The sequence below is a fragment of the Lynx rufus genome, unplaced genomic scaffold (assembly GCF_022079265.1).
Source record: "Lynx rufus isolate CCGP_SWC_20201006 ecotype Redwood Valley unplaced genomic scaffold, mLynRuf1.p SCAF_24, whole genome shotgun sequence".
NCBI classification, from domain to species: domain Eukaryota; kingdom Metazoa; phylum Chordata; class Mammalia; order Carnivora; family Felidae; genus Lynx; species Lynx rufus.
In genome coordinates this window covers 5,387,254-5,408,124 of record NW_025814839.1, presented here as the reverse complement: position 1 = coordinate 5,408,124, position 20,871 = coordinate 5,387,254, and the positions used below count along the sequence as shown (strand labels likewise).

Here is a 20,871-nt window from a genome sequence, read left to right as displayed (position 1 = left end):
GGTTCTTCCTTCCCTGGGCCAGGTGACGAGCGGCTGGTTCCAGGGCCAAAGGCTCTTGGGCCTGATGGATCTGTGGCACGTCCAGGGGTGGGGCTGGGGTGGGCGGTCAGGGGCAACCATGGACGAGCCCCCCCACCCCCCTTTCCCCACAATACGGGAAGCCACGGGACGGCACCTGACGGAAGTCACGAGGCGGCAGCCACGTTTACAAAGCAGAGGCCTTTATTAATGTGCCAGAAATCCGGAGACACGGTGGGTTCTCTAGGTAACAAAACACCGACGTACAAAACCTTGCAGCGTCGCTCCCGCTATCCATACAAAATGATTGTCACATGGTGTGGAGTAAGGCTGGGTGGGGGGAGGGAAGCAAGGAGGGACCAGATGGCGTCCCCCCAAAGCGGGGCGGGGCACAGTGCCATCGCGGCTGCTGGCAGGTTGCGGGGCCCAGGGCGGGTTGGCGAGGCGGACCTCGGTTTCATTCAGCTGTGACGTGGGAGGTGAGGGCATGTGAGCTGGGTGATGTCCCAGGTCCCTCAGGGCTCACAGTCCTGGGTGACCCCCAGGGGCCAGCCGTCCTTAGCCTCAATGACAAGGGCGCCCACTACCAACGGGAGTCTGGCCCGCGGCATCCATCCCATCCCCCACACCGGGGGCCTCAACGACCCTGGGGCCCCTCCCCGGTTCCCGGGGGGAAGGGACTAGAATGAGGCCCAGGCACTGAGGGCAGGGGACCTATCCTCCTTTGTAAGCTGTCCCTCGACTCCTTCCAAAATACCCATTTCAATACACAAATGCTAAAAGGCACCCAATTGTGCAAATAAATAAAGTTCCTTCTCTGGAGAGGGCAGAGGGTTACAGCCTGGTGCAGGGCTGCCTGGATTGGCTGGTGGCCCTCCAGAGCCGGAGAGGACGATGCCAGTCTCCTGATGCCCCATGGAGGTCTCACTGGTTCATTGTTTCCCCAAAGGGCTGTGCTTTAAAAACAAAGCCACCCCCCCGGGAGGGGCACAGCTGTGCAGCGTCATCAGGGCCGCCCGAGAAGGCTTGGCCTTGCAGATGGCCGGGGAGAGACTGGCGGGAAGGGGGCGAGCCAGCATGGCACCCCTGGGATCAGGCCGAGGACCTTCTGCCCACCCACCTTGCTAAGTTCTGGAAGGCAGTGGAGGCAGCTGGGAAGCCGGGGGAGGGGCAGGAAGCCCAGGCTGGGTCGGCAGCCCAGGAGAGCTGACCTTGGAGCTCCCTGTGCTCTGACCCCGCTTCTGCCGCGCCCACTGAAGCGGCCCCCCAACTGCCTTCTCTGGATTCGAGCACCGGCCCTGCCCCAGCCATGCCGACCTCAGCGAGCACTCCCACGAGACACGGGGGAGCTCGGTTAACCGAGAGCTCAACCCGACCTACTTGTGCACCACCCACCCACCCCCGCCCCGCCCCCGTTCTGGCCTCGGTCGAGTCCACGGAGGTGACTGCTCAAGGCGCGGGGGGAGCGGTCCACGTGGACTGGCAGGGGCCCAGCCACAGGGCTGCTGTGGATGTCCCAGTAGGCCCCTTCCCAGCAGCAGAACCTAATGCACGATGTGAAGGGGCTGCCGCTGTCTTTAGCAGAATCCCGTGTTACCCAAGATGTGTCTCTGCTTGAACAAGACGATCGCAAGGAAAAGGGACTTGGTGGAGAAAGCCCATCTCGGGAACTGGTCCGGGGTGGTAGCCGTCAGCCTGGCCTCTTCTCGCTTTCCTCCTCCCGCTGGGCCGAGGTTCTCAAGGAGGCCATGTCACGATTTGCAGCAACAAGGGTTAAACCGAAGGAAGCGTGGGATGTGGGAGAGAAGGCTTACAGAGCCAGGATGTGAAATTCGCACAATCTCGCGCTGCCCAGCGCCGGCTAATTGGGATCTGACCACACGGGTATAATCACACCCCTTGATTACTCTTTCCATTAGGACCTAGGCACTGCTCCCCCAAAGGAATGTTCTATTACATTATCATATATATAGAAATACTAACCCCGAGGATGTAGGTTCTTTCCATCCTAAGTGGTTTTGTCCCTAAAGCAGGGCACAGAAACCCCGTGACGCGGGCCACAGGGAAAGTTACTGGGGAAGCTGTCAGCTGGGACGTGAGTGTGAGAGCAGCATCGGGAAGACGGTCTGGCTCTGGCCTGGGGAGGGGCTGGCCCACTTTGAAGGCGAGCCCTGCAGAGATCGGCAGGATCTATCCAAGTGCTCTTCTTCTGAAGAGGCCTTCTGGAACTTTCCACATTAGGAAGAGCTCACGGTGGCCTGACCGCCCCCCAAACCAAAGTGACTTCTGGGGTTAAGGAAGACAGGGCAAGGTGGTTGCACAGCAAACCCCGTCTTGTCTTTTTCTCTTCCTATATATAAATATGTGCATATATATGGGTGTGTGTGTGTGCGTGTGTGTGTGCACGCGCGCACACACACACCTTTTTTTTTTTTTTCTTCAATACATCGTAGTAAAATAATACTATTGTGTTATTGCATAGAAGGGATGGCTGCCGCAGGCTGGGGTTAGGTGATGGTCTGGGAGCGCTGGCGGCTGCCTGGGAGCTGCGAGGTGGAGGGGGCCTGGCGGCTGCCGCTGAGCTGTCGCCGCTGTTCCTCTTGCTTACGGGCATGTTCCTCGAACCACTCCTAGAGCAGAGCGCAGACAGGGCGCTGAGCCGGCTGCACTCCTCCCCGCCAGCCCTGCGCCCCCTCCCCCCCACACACACACCCCGGCACACAGTGGGCAACAGGGGCCTCAGGACGGAGGGGGAGGGGCTGCAAGTCACCCAACAGTGACCGCAGGGTCCCCTGAGCCCTGGACCTACTGGGAATCCGGAATATGGCCCAAACAGAAAAATTACAGTGAAATCTTTCCCTATTGAGGCGCCTGGGTGGCTCAGTCGGTTTAGCGCCCGACTCTCGATTTCAGCTCAGGTCGTGATCTCACAGTTCACGAGTTCGAGCCCCGCGTTGGGCTCTGCGTGGATGGTGTGGAGCCTGCTTGGGATTCTCTCTCTCCCTCCCTCTCAAAACAAAGAAAGAAAGAAATCTTTCCCTTATTAATTACAGGCTTGCACACCTCCTTGGAAACATTCTCCTTGGCACATATCAACTCTTTAAGAGAAGCCCAGGCACTTAGTAATCATCCTCTGTGAACCCAATCTCTTGTCCTTCACAAAGGGATTCCCCGCTGTCGCCCCTTTTGGGCTTGGCAGGAACGGTGTCCTCGTGAAACACCTGAGAAAAGCGAGGCTCAGAAGTTGCAGAAAAGCCAGATGAACTGGGTGAAGCACCTCCCCTAACTCCCACGTTGCCTGCGTGCCCTCCAATAAGGCTGTGAAAGCATTTTGGAAAAAAAAAAAAAATGCCACCTGCCTAAGACCGTTGTCACGTCACCCACGGTTTGCAGGGATGGGTATTCAGGTATCGAGGAATTAAAAAACCTCCCTTAACGTTTTTAAAGAGTCTGAACCACAGAACTTGACGGCTTAAAAAAAGACTGAGATGGGCTTCTTCTGTGGCCCAGGACTGAACGGGGGGGGGGGGGGACTGAGGCTGGGAGTGGACGGACGGGCAGAGGACAAAGGACAAGGCCTGCAGCTGAGCGCGTGCCCCCGTGAAGCCGTCTCCTCTGCTTTGGGCCGGAGATGGCCCCCCTTCCACAGGCGGGAACGGACCGGCACTCTCCCCCCGGGTTTCACGAAGCCAAAGCCCCTGCTGGTTTCGCGCCCCCGTGACTCCTGCTTCCTGAGCCGCCACGTGTCTGTTTGCCCCTGGCGTTTTCACAGAGAGCGCGTGACTCAGCTCTGGGGACTGCAGCCTCCCTGCCTTTTGGGCGTGGACACTGGTCATCACCGTCCCAGTGAAAACAGGATTTTCAGCCGCCGGAATGCCAGCAACGGCACCGTCACGCAAGCGGCACGGGAGACCCTCCCCCGAGCCCTGGGCCCCGGAGACCGAACAGAAGGCTTTATATATATATATAAAACTTCTCCCTTCTCTTAAATGAGAACAAAAATAAGACCCCAAACGGGCACGTGGGTGGCTCAGTCAACTAAGCATCCAATACTTGATTTCAGCTAGGTCATGATCTCGTGGTTTGTGGGTTCGAGCCTCGCGTCCGGTTCTGTGCTGAGTTCTGCTTGGGATTCTCACTCTCTGCCCCTCCCCTGCTTGTGCTCACTCTCTCTCTCTCTCAAAATAGATAAACATTACCAAAAAAACCAAAAAACAAAAACCCAAACAGCCAAAAGAGCCAAGAGACCCAAGGACACGGCAGAACCAGATGGACCTGAGGAGAGGCGCCCTGGCCTGCGCAGCACGGCCCCCGCACCCCCTCGTGCCCATCTGTCTCCTGCGGGACACGCTGCACCTGCGGTTCTGGCTCAGAGCGAGGAAGGGAGGTGACGTCCTGGTGGCCGTGCCGTAGGGAAACAGCACACCACGGCTGCTTGTGCTGGGGGAGGACTGAGGGTTCGCGGTTGAGCCCACATCCCGCCCGGCCCTGAGTCCCAGACACCACTGGCGGCGGCCCCGACGGACGGCCCCGATCCCCCCCCTTAGCCAGCGCCGCTCCACACTCGGGGGGACGGGGCTGGGAGGGCGGCCCCGCCCGGCAGCCGGGAGGCCCACCCCCAGGCAGGAGCCGGCCGGGGCGAGGGCCGAGGCAGCGTGGGCAGGGGCGCTCCTACCTGAATCTCCTCTTGGTACATCTTTAGGCTCAGGTCACTTTTGGTCCTCGATCTCCGTCCCAGAAACACCACGGAGTTTTGCTAAAGAAGGGCGGAGGCTTAGGGACTGCCCGAGCTGGCCGGAGGGGAGCACGGTGGGGGAGGGCCTACGCGAAGCTCAAACCCGCCCCCTCCGCTGGAAGCGGCCCTGAGGCTCCTCACCTCGTGTCTCTCCATCTGAGAGAGGACCTTCAGCAGCCGGCTGACGTCCGAGGTGGCTCCTCGCACCTCCCGGTAGAGCTCCAGGACGGCGACCAGCTCCTCTTTGGAGATCTCCGTCTCCAGGGTGATGCCTCCGTCAACTGTGGGAGGGGAGCCGGCGCTGGGAAGGAGCCTGGGGCTCAGAGCCCCCGGTCTGCCTTGGTCCACTTCAGCCATCCTCCCTGCTGCCCCGGGGGGGGGGGGGTCCCGAGGTTCCCTCTCTGAGCGAAACCGCACCCCCCACCCCCTGCCGCGTGGCACTCTCGTCCTGCCCCTTCCCTTCCCTTTGCTGCGGCTGGCAGGACGGCTGGTTGGGCCAGCAGCTTCTAGGGGACAGAGGTTATGGCAGGGAGTCTGGGCAAACAGCAAATGATCCCGTGGCCTGAGGGGACAGCGATTTGGAGACGAGTAATCGGTATGTGGTGGCTCTGGAGGACGGGGCAAGAATGATCAGTACGCGTCAGCCCTGCACCCTGGAACAGGCGAGCCGGTGATCAGGGCTGCGAGCACCGAAGCTGCAGGAGGAGCCACCGGCGCGACATTTACGCCCCTCAAGTCTAGAACGACACTGTGGACGCAGGTGATGACAAAGAGGGTGACGAGTGTCTGGGAGGCGCAGGGAGGCGGGGCAGAGGGCGGCTGTGCTCGCAGGAAGCCTGTCCCTGCTGGGTGATTTTTCTAATCTCAGACACGTAACGTTTTTATTCTAAAAATGAGATCGAGGGCGTTCTTCGGTGGTGACGTGCGTGAAAATCAGCGTGAATGAGGGATGTCACAGGTCAGCCAGACAGGTATCAGCTGAGCTGCCAGAGGCCTGGACAAGCAGCCGAAGAGGACAGCCAAGACGCGGACAGTGGGGCAGCCAGCCGGGTGGGCAGCGGGGGACGCGTGGGCCGCAGCTGCCCGCACAGACCTTCCGAGTCCTGGTTCTTGCGGCTGTAGTTCATTCGGAAGACGAAGGCCTCGAGGATGAAGGCAACGATGATCGTCATCACCACCTGGCGGGGGGCAGGGGGCGTGAGCTGCTGTGGGGCCTGCACTCAGCAGAGCCCGTCGATGCCCGTTGCCCGGCCGGGCCCCTCCTCCCCGGGCTGCCACCACCCTGCAGGGGCAGCCGGAGACTCAGAAGTGAAGGGCGAGGGGCGAAGGGCGTGCTGGGGCCGGGGACCTACCATGGTCACGATGTAGAAAGTCATGAAGTACAGGCGGCTCCAGTGGGAGGTCTGAGAGGTGACACCTTCCTGGGGACACAGGGAGGCAGCCAGTGAGCAGGCGCCTGGGTGGGGCCGGGTCGCCGTGTACCCGGGCCCCTCCGTGGTCCCCCACATGGCCGGCTCTACACAGACCCTGCCTGATTGGCCTTGGGTTGTGGGAGACACAGGAGGGGGACCTCACTGCCCGGGTCTCAGAACTCCTCTGTGCTGCATGAGGCCCGGATGCTCCCCAGGACCGCGGGGTTCAAGACTAACGCGGGCGGTCTGTGCTCTAAGAGGCAGTGGCACTCGGAAGGGTTTAGGGAATGGGAAACAAAAGCCAACCACCCTTGCCACACCACCCCTTGGCCGAAGAGCCCCGGCCACAGTGGGGGGAGGACGGAAACCCACAGGCTAATGGGCATCTCCTGGCCGCCAGGGGCTGTACGGGGGGCAGGGATGGAACCCATGTCTAGCAGATGCAGAGGGGCGGCTCCTGGGGCCCAGCCCCGACAGTGGGCTCTCGGCAGAACCCCAACCCTGTGTGACCCAGGACCCCATCGGGGAACACAAGAGCGACGCATCCCATCCAGGGCCGGGCAAGACCACAGGTGGTCTCAGAGGCTGGTGGGAAGACGCCCCCCCAGGAGCTGACCGAGGTCCTTACCATGATGATGTACCAGTTGTTGACAACTGTGAGCTCGAACAAGGTCACTGCCAAAGGGAAGGGAGGAGGAGGAGTGTTTTGATCAGGCTCGCTTTTTCAAAGTCCGTCTCAGGTGGCCTGTCTCCGCCTCTCCTGGGTACCGTGCACCTAACTGATGGCATCCCACCTGCCAGCTTGGGCTGTGAGTTCCAGAAGTGAGCGCCACCCCCCACCCCCCGACTCCCACCCCACAGGAAGCGCGGCAAACTTGGCCTGTCCCCAAAAGGGCGTGCCTCCTGCCTCAGCTGCCTGTGACCAACCAGGGCTGGGGGTGGATGGCGGGGAAACAGCAGGCAGACCTTGCTCGGTAGAGATCTGGGATGCCCCGAGGGGCTCCCCTTCCTCTTGACCTATGCCCTGCTCCTGCCCCGGCCTCTCCACGGAGCAGAGCTCTGCAGGAGCAGAGCTGTGTGGGCCTGAGCCTGGGTCAGTGCAGGCACCGTGGCAGGTTGGTGTGGCTGCGCCCCACCCTGCGGTGTGGGGTTGTGACGGGGGGTGGGGTCCCCAGCATCGGGCTGTACCCCTTCCGGCAAAGCGCGGGGCTCTTCTGCTCCCAGGAGTGAGACCTGGCGGTGAGTGAGGGCTCGCGTCTGGCCTGGACCGCACCCCTGGGACCGGGCAAACGACAGGCTCCACTGAGGCTCGAGGGGACTCGGGAGAGTGTGGCAAACGGCTGGGGGAGGGGAGGCCTCAGACAGCTCTGCTCCGCCGTGTCTGGGGCCTGCGGTGACAGAGGCGGTGTGCCCCGGGGACTGTCCTGCTCGGGGCCCCTACACTCACCGAAGCTGTTCAGGATGTTGTCAAAGTTATTGAGATAATAGTAGCCTTCGTCCACAACAGTCCCGTTGCCCACGGTGTGATTGAGCCAGCGGTAGGCGTCGGCCACTGTGCTGGTACTGGCCAGGGAAGCAGAGGGAAAGTCACAGGGAAATGGGCCACCTCGACAGAGGACAAAAGTCCAAGGTCCGGGCAGGGAGCATCTGTCCCGGCCCAGCCCCCCGCATCCTCGCCCATGTTCCTGGCTCAAGGGAAGCCCTGGGCTCCTCTCGCCTGTTGGGTGCTGGTGGGAGCCCCTAGGCCTGCCCCCTGCTTTTCTGTGTCCACTTGGCATTTCTCTGCTACCAGCAGCCTTCTCCCTCCCAGCTACCGGAGGGAGAAGCTGGGAAGGGTTCTCCCCAGGCTGGGATCTGCTCTAGAGCCTGTGTGCGGGGTAGTGCGCACGGAGCGGGAGCTCCTCGCCTGGCTGGAGTGCTCCGAAAGGTCGTCCCTGTCTGAGAGCTTATTCTCTGCCTTCCTTCCGGTCCTTCAAGGCTGATCTGTTAACATTCATGCCAGAAATTCTACGCCTCTGGTCCCGGGGCCCCCAGGGAACTTGTTCAGCAGGCAGTGCCCTGGTGACGGGGGCACCATAAAGTTTGGGGCGCCGGGGTGCCTGGGTGGCTCAGTCGGTTGAGCGTCCGACTCTGGCTCACTCAGGTCACGATCTCACGGTCCGTGGGTTCAAGCCCCCCATCGGGCTCTGCACTGACAGTTCGGAGCCTGGAGCCTGCTTCGCATTCTGTGTCTCCCTGTCTCTCTGCCCCTCCCCTGCTCATGCTCTGTCTCTGTCTCAAAACTAAACAAAAACATTAAAAAAAAAAAAAAAAGTTTGGGCCCCCTGCTATCGGCCTCTGGTTCTGGGCTCAGCCTGACGCTCGGAAGGGCTACCAGCGTCTCAGGAAGGAGTTTGTGCTTGAGGCCTCCCGGGCCAGATTTTAAAGAGAACACTGCGAATCCAGAGTTAATGCTTTCAATGTGGTGGCTTGCAGAAAGGGAGAGGTCGTGGAGGCTGTGCGCTCCACCCCTGTCCCCAGAGGCCTTCCTGCGGGTGTCCACTTGTCTCATGCCAACAGGCCACCGGAGATGATGTGTCTGCCCAGCCCCCCCCCGCCCCCAGACAAGTGGGAGGAAGCCACGGGACTCGGGCCCCAAGCCCCAGGCCGCTCCTGGTTCTGCGGCAGCCTGAAGACCGCCTCAGCCCCAAGGGCGAGGTGACAGAGGCCTGCTTGGGGACAGGGACACCTGCTCAGATGTCACTGCTTCAGAGACAGCCCTCTCTGATCCCAGGTCCCTCGCTTAGCTACTGCGCTGAACTGAGCCAGTGAAAGCAAGGCCAAGGGATTCCCAGGCCTTGAAAGCGTGTCGCGGCTGGGAGAGGTGTGCCCGAGGCCCCTGAGCTGGGGGCGACCTGCTCAGTGGGGCTGGCTCGGGCCCTCCCCCCCCCCCCCCGCCCCGGCAGAGACACAGGCTCCCTGGGGGGCGGGCAGGGCCGGGCCCCGCCGAGTACTCACTTGCAGCAGTTGGGGTAGAGAATGCCGCAGAAGAATTCCATGCCCACGATGGCGAAGGAGTAGTAGAAGATGAGCAGGGTGAGGCCCAGGCTGGGGAGGAGGGTCAGAAGGGACAGGGCGACTTAGGGCCAGGCAGGAGAGCCCAGCGCCTCCGGCGGCCCCGGCGTCCTCAGACCCACTGAGCTGACTGACAGACAGGCATGCCCCTAGCCAGGTTTACCAGCTGGAAAGTGCCTGCAGGGAAGGGGCCTCGTGATTCAGGTCTGGGGTCAAAAACGGCTCGAATCAGGACTCTAGGAACAGATGCCCCTTCACCAGAGATTCACCCCTTACCTGTGAAGGTAGACTCACAGGTGACCCCTTACCTGTGAACGTAGACACAGGCGGTAAGTGAGTTGACAGCTCCCTGCCCTCCCTACTAGATATTTCAGACAGGTCAGAGGAGAGAAGTGGCGCCAGGGAGACGCGTGGTGGCCAACATCTCAGCTCCTTGGAGACCCGTCAGACTCTCCGCGTCAGTCCTTTCCGGGCCTCCCCCCGCCCCGCCCGGCCCCCCCCCCCCCGACGGCTGCCCAGCCGCCCCCTCGGGGGCACAAGCCTCACGGCGCCTGGCCCTGGAGCCCAGAGGCGGGGCAGTACCTGGCCATGCGCGGCAGCAGCTCAAACATGGTGTCCAGCACGTTGCGGTACCTCTTCTTCAGCTTGAACAACCTGAGGGACGAGAGCAGGTGGCGCTCAGGGGCCGGCACGGCCGCAGCCCCGCTCCTCGACCGGGGGGCCTCTCTGCCCCAGGCCCGGTGGCCCTCGGGGCCCTGGGAAGGGGCAGCGGTGGGGCCGGGACACCAAGGCTGGATGGCCCTCCCCGGAGGGACCCGGAACCCGCCGTGTCCCCCCAGTCTCTCGCTAACGGCGATCTGCCGCAATTTTCTTTTGGAGCCAGGAGGCTCTGTGAGGGGCAAGGCCTGGCTCGGGATGGGGTGGCAAACCTCGGAAAGAAGGGACCGGAAGCCACGCCCACAGAGGAGCCTGGCAAGGGACGGGTCATCGGTAAAGGAAGGACGCCCTGCGTGGGGAGGACACAGACGTTCACCTGACCCCGGCCACCACCCTGGGGCATGGCCACAGGGTCTTCTAGAGACACTGCCCTGGCTGCCCCCACACCTCCACCTCTCCTCCCAGGAAGGCCATGTATGGGGTCGTGCCCCTCGCACCATCAGAGGCCATGGCCTTCTGGTTTATGACTCTGAGCATGTCTGTTTCCGTGGCTACAGATTTCACCGCAGGCCGGGTTCACCCAAGCCGCGGGCCACATTTCTCCTCCACAGTCAGAGGCTACTGGTCTCGGTGACGGGAGGAGACGGGCGGGCCGCACATCCCCACAGGAAGGCGACAGGGGCCGGGTGCCGTCATAGGAGGGTGAGTCTCTGACACCAGGCTTGCGAACCTTCTGGCTCCTTCCGGCCACTTCCCAGATCAGTCCCAAGGCCTTCCCACCCTCCCCCTGCCCGCCTCTCCCCAGCCCCAGCCCTGTCACCTCAGCAGCTGGAGGGGACGCAGGACCACTATGAAATAAAAGGGCTCCATGTTGAAGGCCAGAGCCAGCAGTCCCAGGAACGCAAACACGGTCACAGAGAAGTCGAACCTGGGAGGGAGAGGAAGGAGCCACGGGCCATTGGGCCTGTCCTGCCCAGAGCCTGCCTCCCTCCCACGGTGCCCCGCTCCCCAGCCCCATTCTCAACGCTCCCTTCCAAGGAGCCCACCCGCCAACCTCAGCAAAAGCAGAGGGTGCCCAGCAGTGGCCCGCAGCCGCACAGCTCAGGAAGCAGCTTCCTGCCGCCTGGGGGTTTCTGCGGCCGGCCTGGCCAGCCCTCCAGGCATAGCACGTACAGCAGGGATCAGAAATGCCCAGAACCACCCCCTCTCCCCACCAAGGTCCTGCACCGGTCTAACGCCGTACGTCGGGTTCTGTGGGTGACCACCGACCCCGGTGAGGTTATGGAGGAAAAGGGCGGATTCCCACCTAGAGCCCAGCCAGCCCTGCCCCAGACAGGGCCTCTGTCCTCTGCACACGTGTGTTAAGGCCCTGAAAACAGCAATGGTGCACACGCGACCACTGTTCCTCCTCGACTCCTGTTTGTCAGGACTGAGACCTTGTGAGGATAGCCTGATATCACGGGCGAGTCAACTTAAGTGGGCGGGAGGTGGCCTCTGAGGTCTCCGTGGGGACAGGGACAAGGGCCACTCGGGTCTCGTCACCACCCCCAACCGGCTGCTGCTCCTCTGTCGGTATCGTGGTTTCCATGGGGGAGGCAGGAGCTTCGTCGTCAGGGGTGGGTGCAGGGGCCGAATGACTCAGGAAGAGCCAGCCTAAGGCCCCTTAAGACGCCACGTCCCGGAGGAACGGGCCAAGGGACCTGAGAGAGTAAGACAAGAGCCTGATCCTGGCGTGTCCTGGAGCCACAGACGGAGCTGTACCGGGGACAAAGGCCTCGTCCTGTCCCCGCCCCCTCCTCCTGTCACCCCAGAAAGGTGTGCTGCGGGTGTGTGGGGAGAGGGCCTCTCTTGGTCGCGGACGTGGGGAAGACACACACTCTGCACTCACAGATTCCACCCGGAGGACAGGTACTCAACGGGGCCCAGGCCAGCAACCTTCAGGAACAGCTCCACCCCGTAGACTGTGAACAGAAGGAGGCAGTTAGCAGCGGCCGGACCACAGCCTCTCCCACACCTGCCTTGGCTCCGTCCCCCCCTCTGAGGCTCTTCGGAGGTCTCCAGCTCTGCGACAGGCCATGTCACACCCACACCGCCCCTCTCCCCGGGAGAGGCCCGGCCCAGAGGCTGGTCAACTGGGGCCCCCTCCAGACAACCCCCAGAATGGGGCAGGTGAATGGGGCAAGGCGGTGCAGTGCGCTCAGGGACGTTCAGGCGTAAGAGGAGGAGGGGGAAGGTCAGGCAGAGCGGGGGGCACCAGGTGGACAAAACAACCTTGGCAGAGGCCCCAGGTAAGAAGGGGCCCAGGGCACGGGGGGGGCCGGGGAGCAGGTCGCTGTTCGGGGGGGCCGCAGGCCGGGGCGAGGGCGGAAGCTGAGCGGGCCCCGGGTGGCCAGGCAGTGTAAGTCACGCCCAGGATGGGGACGGGATCCGGAGGGCGGCGGAGAAGCGCAAAAGAGCTTTGGACGGGGGTGGAACGGGATCAGACTCAACTCCTGCTCCATTCTCCCCAGGCTTCCCTGTTTTCGAGGAGAGCCGCGAGGTCCCAAAGCAAATGAGGGTCCTCCCGGCCCGGCCATTCGGCAAAGCCACCGCCAGAAACCTACTCGTCAGGAAGACGACGTAACTCCAGGGCACGTGCTTGGAGAAGAAGTTCCCGCCTGTAAGACAGGAGGCGGGAGCTCAAGCTCAAAGGCACCAGGTGCGCCCACCCGAGGGCCGGTCGCCCAGCCAGGGCTCACCTTTCAGCGTGAAGGTCTCCACGAGGATCCACACCCCGTTGACGGCCACCACCAAGTCTGCAAACAGACAGGCTCGTGACAGACAGAGGAAGCACAGGCGGGTGTGCGAATCTCTAGCTCACAGACGCAGCCCCCCCACCCCGGCCACGTTCCCCGGCAGCCCCGGGCGACGCCCCACACGCCCACGTGACAGGGGCTTGTCTCCGCTTCGTGCTTTTACCACGTGAGCTACAGCAGCCAGGGGTTTTGCGCAGGAAATAGCTATGGATTCCTAAAAACACCCTCGAGGTCACTGCTGTTGCCAAGTCCGTGTAAGAGGTGTTTTGAGTATTAAAATGTTTGCTCTTCCCTAGATTTTAAGAATGGCTCCGTGAGGGGCACCTGGGGGGTCCAGTCGATTAAGCGTCTGACTTTGGCTCAGGTCAGGATCTCACGGTTCGTGGGTTTGAGCCCCGCAGGGGGCTCTGTGCTGACCGCTCGGAGCCTGGAGCCTGCTTCGGATTCTGGGTCTCCCTCTCTCTCTGACCCTCCCCCATTCATGCTCTGTCTCTCTCTGTCTCAAAAATAAATAAACATTAAAAAAATTTTTTTTAATTAAATAAAAAAGAAAAGAAAAGAAAAGAAAGGCTACAGGAACCAGTTAGCGAAATTACGTATTCATTTGATCTTTCACATAGCAATCTCACTTCAAGGGATCCACTCTAGCGAGACACTAGCGAAACCCAAAACAATGTTACCGCAAGCCATTTGCGGGAGAGCTATCTGTGAGGGCAAAAGTCTAGAAATGACCTAAATGACCAACAGGGAACTGGTGGGATCAACTAATGCATGTTCGTGAAATGGTGAAGTAGCAAGTCTAAAAAGAAATGAGGAACGTCTCTATATATTACAATGGGAAGCAGTCTCCCGAATATATTTTTAAAAAAGCCGAAAAGGTGGGGAAGAAAAGTGTAGCAAGTATGTGACTGTTTATTTAAGACACGGGGAGAGGCACGTATATGCATCTACTTAGAGTTTTTAAAAACTGGAAGAATAAACCAAAATAAAAGTTACCCATTTGGGGGGGGGGGTTGGCAGGATATAAATGAGACGTCCTTAAATATACTTTGTTTCATAGGTCCGACTTGGAACCACATAGATATTTCACATAAGTATAAAAGAAAAGTAAGTTTTAAAAAAGCAATCCTTGAAAATGAAAAATAAAACGAAATAAAGAAACCTAAATGTGTCTCCCGTCGGTGACATACCCACATGGGCGGGGGCGGGGAACTACTGCGACCTTGACGCACAATAATCTGAATGTCTATCCCTGGAGTGGCGTACTAGGGTCTGTGTTGTTGGGACAGTGTTGATATCATTTTCTGGAGATGGTTATGAGTCTACCGTGGGGTACAGCAAATGAGTAATTGTGTGAATGGTGCTGGGAAGCAAGATTTTAAGACTGGAAATCTGGATTTGAAAGAATGAGGAAGTTAAGTAAAAACACGGTAGTCCTGAATTTGAATTAGAAATGTCAGGGGGCGCCTGGGTGGCTCCGTCGGTTGAGTGTCCGACTCCAGCCCAGGTCACGGTCTCACGGCTTGTGGGTTCGAGCCCCGCGTCGGGCTCCGTGCTGACAGCTCAGAGCCCGGAGCCTGCTTCGGATCCTGTGTCTCCCTCTCTCTCTGCCCCTCCCTCGTGCTCTGTCTCTCTCTTTCAAAAAAATAAACATTAAAAAAAAAATTTAATATGGAGAACAAACTGAGGGTTACTGGAGGGGTTGTGGGAGGGGGGATGGGCTAAATGGGTAAGGGGCATTAAGGAATCTACTCCTGAAATCATTGTTACACTATATGCTAACTAATTTGGATGTAAATTTTAAAAAATAAAAAATTAAAAAATTAATATTAAAAAGTGAAAGAGAGAAAGAAAGAAAGAAAGGTCAGGAGAAACTCCGGAAGTCCGGATACGGTTTATCTTCAAAGACAAAATCCCACCTCTGTCCATGGAAAGGCCTAGAAATAATAACCAACTCCAAACAGTGAGCACTTCTAGCATTTCAAACTGTGGTCTCTAAACACCCTTTCCCGCTAAATGGAACCAGAGCTCCTTAGAAAGTCTCAGTTCAAGCAAACCTCCCAACTAGTACTGCCTGAGAGAACTTCCTGTGACAACAGAAATTCCCTTCTCTGTGCTAATTGGTAGTCATTAGCTGTATGTGGTGCTGAGCACTTGAAATGTGGCTACCGTGGCTGGGGAACTGAATTTTTCATTTTAGTTGCTTAAATATAAATAGCCACACATGGCTAGTTGCCACCACACTGGACAACACAAATCTAGATATAGTTACAGGAACCAAGCAACACGGGGAATACACAAAAACAAGACCGAAGGCCAAACAATCCCGTCTCTTCAACTAAATGTCGCAAGAGGGAAAAAAGGGATGGAAGAGAAACCTACAGACTGAGACAGACTTAAGTGGCAGAGCCACTGACCACATCCTGTGGTTCTGAAATCTGTGTCCGAAATCTCCAGGTCTGGGGAGGAGTCGAAGAGCCACAGTGAGGGTACGGACGGACAGAAAGACTGGCTGTGGGGGACCACTGTTGAAGCCAGGTGACCGGGGATGCTCACGGTCATCTCCCCACTTTCATACCTGCTTGGAATTTGCTATAATAAAAAGTCAACAACATGGCTGCAGGGCTAATCTCTTGCCTCTCCACCCTCTGGAACAGTAAAAGACTCAGGCAGGAAGGGGCCCGGAGCTGTGGTATTTCACACTTACACATGAAATACTGGAAGGCCTTGGACTTCACAAGGATATTAATTCCTATTTGAAGAGAATAAATGTTAATAGCGAAATCTTCACGTGCAAGTACACCTTCCCCTACCGCACACTTCACACACGTGAGCAACCAGGGTGTTTGGGCCCAGGGGTGAGGAAGGAACGGCGTGCCGTCAGAGTGACCCCACGCTAGTGCTCAGGCAAGACCACACCGACAACAGCTGCTCTGGGGAGAGCCTGGGCAACCCGGAGCCAGGACGGAGCCTTCACTGCTGCTGGCCTTGACCCCGGACTATTTATTCATCCACTTGAGTGGCTATCATCCCACGGGATGGAAAACCCTCTACAGGATATGGGATAACAGCTGTGCCCCAAGCCCTAGCTGTGGGAGAAGTCACAAAATAGAACATACCCTCTTTACTCTCACTCAGAATGGCCCATACCCAGGCCCCAGCCTTTCTGCACGAGAAATGCCCCGTGAGCTAACTGGATCTTTGAAAGTGGCACTCAACTAAGGGGCAACAGTAATATGGGCGCTTTGATGTTAAAATTTTGAATTTTATGCTATGCAAGCATGATGTAAGGGATCACATACACCAGCTACGTATCCTGTGAGGAGGATGGTCAGAATACATTATTTGGTAAAAAGGCAGGGTTGGGAACCGAGTCTATAATGTAATCCTACTACCTTTTAAAAAGTACACAGAGGGGCGCCTGGGTGGCTCAGGCGGTTACATGTCCAACTTCGGCTCAGGTCATGATCTCACAGGTTCATGAGTTCGAGCCCCGCATTGGGCTCTGTGCTGACAGTGCACAGCCTGCTTGGGATTCTCTCTCCCTTTCTCTCTGCCCCTTTTCCCACGGGCGCTCCCTCGATCTCAAAATAACTAAATAAAAACATCTTTTTTAAAAAGTGCACAGAAAAATAACCAAACACAGAAGGAAACACATCAGAAAATGAACAGTGGTTACCTCTAAGTGGAAATTTTTCATTTTGTCTGACTTTGTAAATGTTCTTCAGTGACTATTCCACAAAGGTCTTTTGGTCTGGTTTTTAAGTTACTGATTTCCTTCCTAGTCCAACACTTATTTGCCTGCTGGGGTAGCCACACTGTCTCTTGTACACACACACACATTCAGACGCGTACGCACACACATTCAGATGCGTACGCACACACATACAGCTTATGAATATGCTCTTAAGATGCTCGTCTGTGGTCTCTGGAAACCTCCATCTGTCCCCAGCTGCCGAGATGTCACATTCAGGCCAACCCTACCTTTGAAGATGAGGAACGCTGTCCTGGGAAGCTCATCAAACCAATGTTCCCTGTTTCTCTTTGCCTGGCCAGGAGACAGGGCCATGGAGAGAGGGTGTTAGGACCGGCAACCAGAACCCAGCCCTGGGGGACCAGGATGCCGCTTTCCTTCCCTGCTTCCCCAGCTAACTTGGGGAAGAACGAAAACACTCGGGGATCTAAATGACAACAAAGACAGCCAGTTTACTGAGCATTTAAATGGAACCATGCATGTGCCTTCCTTTTATATGATGCTGGAAATAACTGCAGGGATCATCGTTATCCCATTTCCCAGGTGGGACAAGGCTTGAAAAGGTTCCAACACTTGCCGGATGTCACACAGTAACTAATGCGGTCTACCTGAGATTCAGTGCTCTTAATCGGGAGGCTACAGGGCAAGTGTAAGGGCACACGGATGGCCAACTGTAGCCCTGCAGTTGGGGGGTGGGGAGGCAGGCCGAGAGCCGAGCTGCTCCAGCGGGAAGGAGTCGGGCCACCAGTGCGCCCAGCCCCCCCCCCCCCCCCACGCCCAGCAATCAGCCCCGCTCCCTCTCTGGTCTTCTGTCTCGTACGAACACTCACCTTCCACTTCAAGGCAGCAACCTCGTAGATATCATAAAAGTCCTTCAGGCTGTTGTAAGCCACGTGGAAAAGTAAAAAAAAAAAAAAAAAATTCAGAACCCACTGCCACTGAGTTTCAGGACTCCCTCGTCCACCCGTGGTCACCTTTAAAGGGGCAGGGACACCTGCGACCTTCAGCACCTCAGTGCCCCAGGGACCCTTACCTGCAGACAGCTGATTTCCTTCCTCTGGGTGCCATGCCCACTGAATCCGCTTGGTCTATACTGACTACTGATGGCTTTAGCCACTAGGATTCTTAGATAGCCAGGGACAGGGCCTCCTCTGGCGGAGGACTGAATGGAACAGCTGGGACTTCGTTCAGCCCAAACAGAGCTCAGCCGCTTGCGTTTCTACAGCTGGCCCGCTTCCTTCCCCGGAAACAAGGGTTTGGATCATCAGCATTCTGGAAGACCAGGACTGCCCACACACATCTCAGGGCTAGTTCTGGAGGTTCTGCCAGGAACCGTGGTCAGAGGGCGTGTGTGTGTGTGTGTGTGTGTGTGTGTGTGTGTGCGTGCTCGCCTGGCTCTGTGGCTCCGCTCACATGGGATTACCCCACCTCACTCAGGACTCGAGAGTGAGTGGCAGAGCCGGACCATTTCATGAGACGATACACTCCTTTTTTGTCACGCCAGCTGGAACTGGGTTTGGGTTGGACTGCCGTTACTTGTGAAAAGAAACCGGATGAACGATGCCATCTACGTGTGTAAGAATCTCTGTGGAGAAAACTAGTCTCTAAGAAGCTTCTTTGCCCACCCACCTCCTGGGGCCCTTGCCCGCCCCAGCTCCCTCGTGTGAACACCTTGTCCAGACACCCTGCCCCACCTGGCGTCCACTCTTACCTGAGCAGAGATGTGTTGCTCTGATTCAGGGCCTTGAAAGTCAGATAGCGCTCCCTGGCACTCATCCGGGGCCTGTAGAAGCGCATCAGGCCTTCAAATTGCCTGTAGGAGATGCCGGCGGGCCTCTGCAGGGAGAGGACAGAGGGCCATGCGAACACGGGGAAATACAGAGCCCAGACTGCCCTTCCTTTGGGGTCAGCCACTCCGGACGCCCAGGACAACGAGGGATCCCAGGGCATCTGGCTTTTTCGTGTTTTCCCAGGGGCAGAACTCTTGGTTTCTAAAGCTGCCGGCCCGGCCGTGCTTAGGTGCTACTCTGGGCCAGCGAGAGAGAACAGGGACTGGTCCCCTCCCCGGCCCCACCCCCACTCCTCCGTACCCGTTGGCTGATGAGCAGGCGGTAGGCATGCTGGATGGCGGTTCGCTTATGCAGCAGCAGAGACTTGAACTTGCGTTTCTCAATGTCATTGAAGGTGTCGAACACCACGGCCAGAAGCTGTGAGGGAAGAACACAGGACCTGGCTCCCCTGCGTGGCGGGGCCTGAAGGAGTCGGGGAGTTCGTCCTCTGCCTCCAGAGGGTGCTCTCCCAGCCACCCCAGAAGGGGGGCTTGAGAGGACCCTCCCACCTGCCCCTCGGGGATACGGGAAGTTAGTCTCCAGGCGTCTGCAGAGGAAGCCACCCGCGGCCACTTGTAAGTCTCCTCTCTTGGGATGCGTGAAGACGTCATTGTATTTCCCCTGGTCGCCTCTCTCCACCTAAGCCCACGCCTGGCTGGGCAGTGTTCTAAGTGAAAACAGCTAGAGAAGCGCCCTGGATTCTATACCCAGCCTGATGGCCGGGGAGCCGCTGTCCGCCCCAACCTCGGAGCAAGAAGGAGCATCACGGCACAGGACGGTCCTCCCTCGCCCCCTTGCTCCCTCCCAGTCCCGGTGAGTCACAGCTTCGTGCACAGCCCCAGAAATCCAGCCAGTGAGGTGGCCTGCCCTCCAGGGCACAACAGCGCCGGGCTGCCCAATTCCAGGGCTGGAATGTTTACGACACAGTCTGTGTCGGGAGGGCGGGATCAGATCTGAAAGAAAGCTTTTTTGGAAACGCTTTCTTTTTCTCTCGAAAATATCTTGAGGGACACTCCCTGGTCTTTTCCATCCCTTCAAATTGGTCCCCCATTTTTTCCTCCTTTAGATCGAGGGAGGGGCAGCAAACTTTTCCTGGAGAGGGACATATAGCAAATGTTCTAGGCTCTGAAAGCCAGATGGTGTCTGTTGAAAGTACTCAACCCTGTAGCCGTGGCATGAAATCAGCCGCAGATGATGCGCAAACAAATGGACATGGCTGTGCGCCAATAAAACTTTATTTATAGAAATCGGTGGTGGGTTGGCTTTGGCCAGCAGGCTGCAGTTTGCTGACCTGTGCCCTAGATTCTCACAGCTCGAAATATATTACAAATGAAAACAAGTCAGTTACACAGAATATCTTTTTATGATTCTAAACCGACAACAGGATATAAGAACTATACCACATATAAAGATAGATAGGATTTCAAGTTTTTAGGAGACTTCCTAAGTCTGCCCCAGGGGAGGCGCTCTCCATTTCTACCCTGGGCCGGCGGAGGAATGCTCTTCAGAAGTATACAAAGAAACACAAGCTTTGATAAAAGCCTCTGCCGACAGTCTGGCATTGACGTGTGGTCTCGACACGGACCTAATGGCCTCATCCTAGGGGCCATCTGCTGATGGGAAGAGGCTTTCTGGTGGCCAGCTGGGCCTCCGCAAACACCTCCAAAGTTCCCAGGGTGCGCGGGGACTTGACGTTCTCCTTAGCAGAATGCGTCCTGGATTGCTTTGCTAACGGTTCCCGATCAATGGGGTGGAAACAGACACGTGGGTGCAGTTAAGAGGGAGCGGTTAAGGGCAGATCTCTGGGATCGGACCAGCTCACCTGGCCACCCCGAGCTGTGCAGCTGTGAGCAAGTTGCTTTGTCAGTCTGGCCCTCAGTTTCCTCAGTTACAAGCTGAGGATCATAACAGAACCTCCAGAATTTTTGTGGAAAATCATTTAATCCTCACGTACGGAGCACTCTGCCCGGTGCCTGGCAAAGGCTTCGTTGGTGCCAGCTTTTAGAGTTGTTGTGACACACATTTGCTGGAGAACGAACGGCCCCAGGGCACCCTGACCTAACGGGCTAGCTCCAGGCCTAAGAGCCGTGGCAGTATCATCCCAGGGGTACCCACCGGGAACCAGCTGAACTCAAGTCCCGCCAGGGCATCTGCCACCACACCACGCTTGACCACAGCCTGGGACCCCATCCCGGACGGAGGCCGACAGCGGGCCGGATTTCTCCATTCCCGCGGTGCCCGGCGCTGTGCCGGCTGGAACGGCTGCTCCGGTGGCACCACGCACGCTCACTCACCAGGTTCATGATGAAGTACAGCTCGATGGAGAGGTAGACGATGAAGAAGACACAGGACCAGGGGTTCCGGGAGTAGGAGGGCATCATCACATCTGGGAAACTGGATTTGCAGAGCATCACCGCAGGGCCCCGCGGCTGCCTTCTCCCTTTCTCCATCCTCACGGAGGACATCTCTCCTTTCTGCCTTGCCAGCCCCACCCCCACCTGCCCCTCCTCTCGTCCACGTCCACGAGCTTTGAGCTCCTTGGGCCACCCCCATCCCTCACAGTGTCCCGAGCACCTGTCTGCCCTCAGGTGTGGGGTATTCTTGCTGAAAAGAGAAG

General features: G+C 58.1%; 2 protein-coding genes across 8 annotated transcripts in view; one reads left to right on the top strand and one right to left on the bottom strand.

Moving 5' to 3' along the window:
* Window positions 1–13,052, top strand: part of SLC8B1 (solute carrier family 8 member B1) — a 36,217-nt gene extending 23,165 nt beyond the window's left edge. For 2 of the 3 annotated variants that reach the window (XM_047088096.1, XM_047088093.1), the window contains one exon: window positions 4,207–5,646. In XM_047088096.1, coding sequence (XP_046944052.1) covers window positions 4,207–4,431 — 225 coding nt within the window. In that variant the 3' untranslated portion in view covers window positions 4,432–5,646. Of the gene's footprint in view, window positions 1–4,206; window positions 5,647–12,386 lie in introns of those variants that run through there. The other variant, XM_047088095.1, reaches the window with a different exon arrangement.
* The window catches only part of TPCN1 (two pore segment channel 1), a 62,341-nt gene continuing 41,674 nt past the window's right edge, over window positions 205–20,871 (bottom strand). For 3 of the 5 annotated variants that reach the window (XM_047088089.1, XM_047088091.1, XM_047088092.1), the window contains 19 exons: window positions 20,549–20,648; window positions 18,516–18,632; window positions 18,137–18,261; window positions 17,256–17,304; window positions 16,656–16,719; window positions 15,379–15,423; window positions 12,615–12,671; window positions 12,480–12,533; window positions 11,765–11,837; window positions 10,697–10,804; window positions 9,802–9,873; window positions 9,163–9,252; window positions 7,613–7,728; window positions 6,794–6,840; window positions 6,106–6,174; window positions 5,847–5,931; window positions 4,895–5,034; window positions 4,694–4,774; window positions 205–2,648 (listed from right to left, as the gene is read on the bottom strand). In XM_047088089.1, coding sequence (XP_046944045.1) covers window positions 2,526–2,648; window positions 4,694–4,774; window positions 4,895–5,034; window positions 5,847–5,931; window positions 6,106–6,174; window positions 6,794–6,840; window positions 7,613–7,728; window positions 9,163–9,252; window positions 9,802–9,873; window positions 10,697–10,804; window positions 11,765–11,837; window positions 12,480–12,533; window positions 12,615–12,671; window positions 15,379–15,423; window positions 16,656–16,719; window positions 17,256–17,304; window positions 18,137–18,261; window positions 18,516–18,632; window positions 20,549–20,648 — 1,615 coding nt within the window. In that variant the 3' untranslated portion in view covers window positions 205–2,525. Of the gene's footprint in view, window positions 2,649–4,693; window positions 4,775–4,894; window positions 5,035–5,846; window positions 5,932–6,105; window positions 6,175–6,793; window positions 6,841–7,353; window positions 7,441–7,612; window positions 7,729–9,162; window positions 9,253–9,801; window positions 9,874–10,696; window positions 10,805–11,764; window positions 11,838–12,479; window positions 12,534–12,614; window positions 12,672–15,378; window positions 15,424–16,655; window positions 16,720–17,255; window positions 17,305–18,136; window positions 18,262–18,515; window positions 18,633–20,548; window positions 20,649–20,871 lie in introns of all 5 variants that reach the window. The other 2 variants (XM_047088088.1, XM_047088090.1) reach the window with 1 other exon arrangement.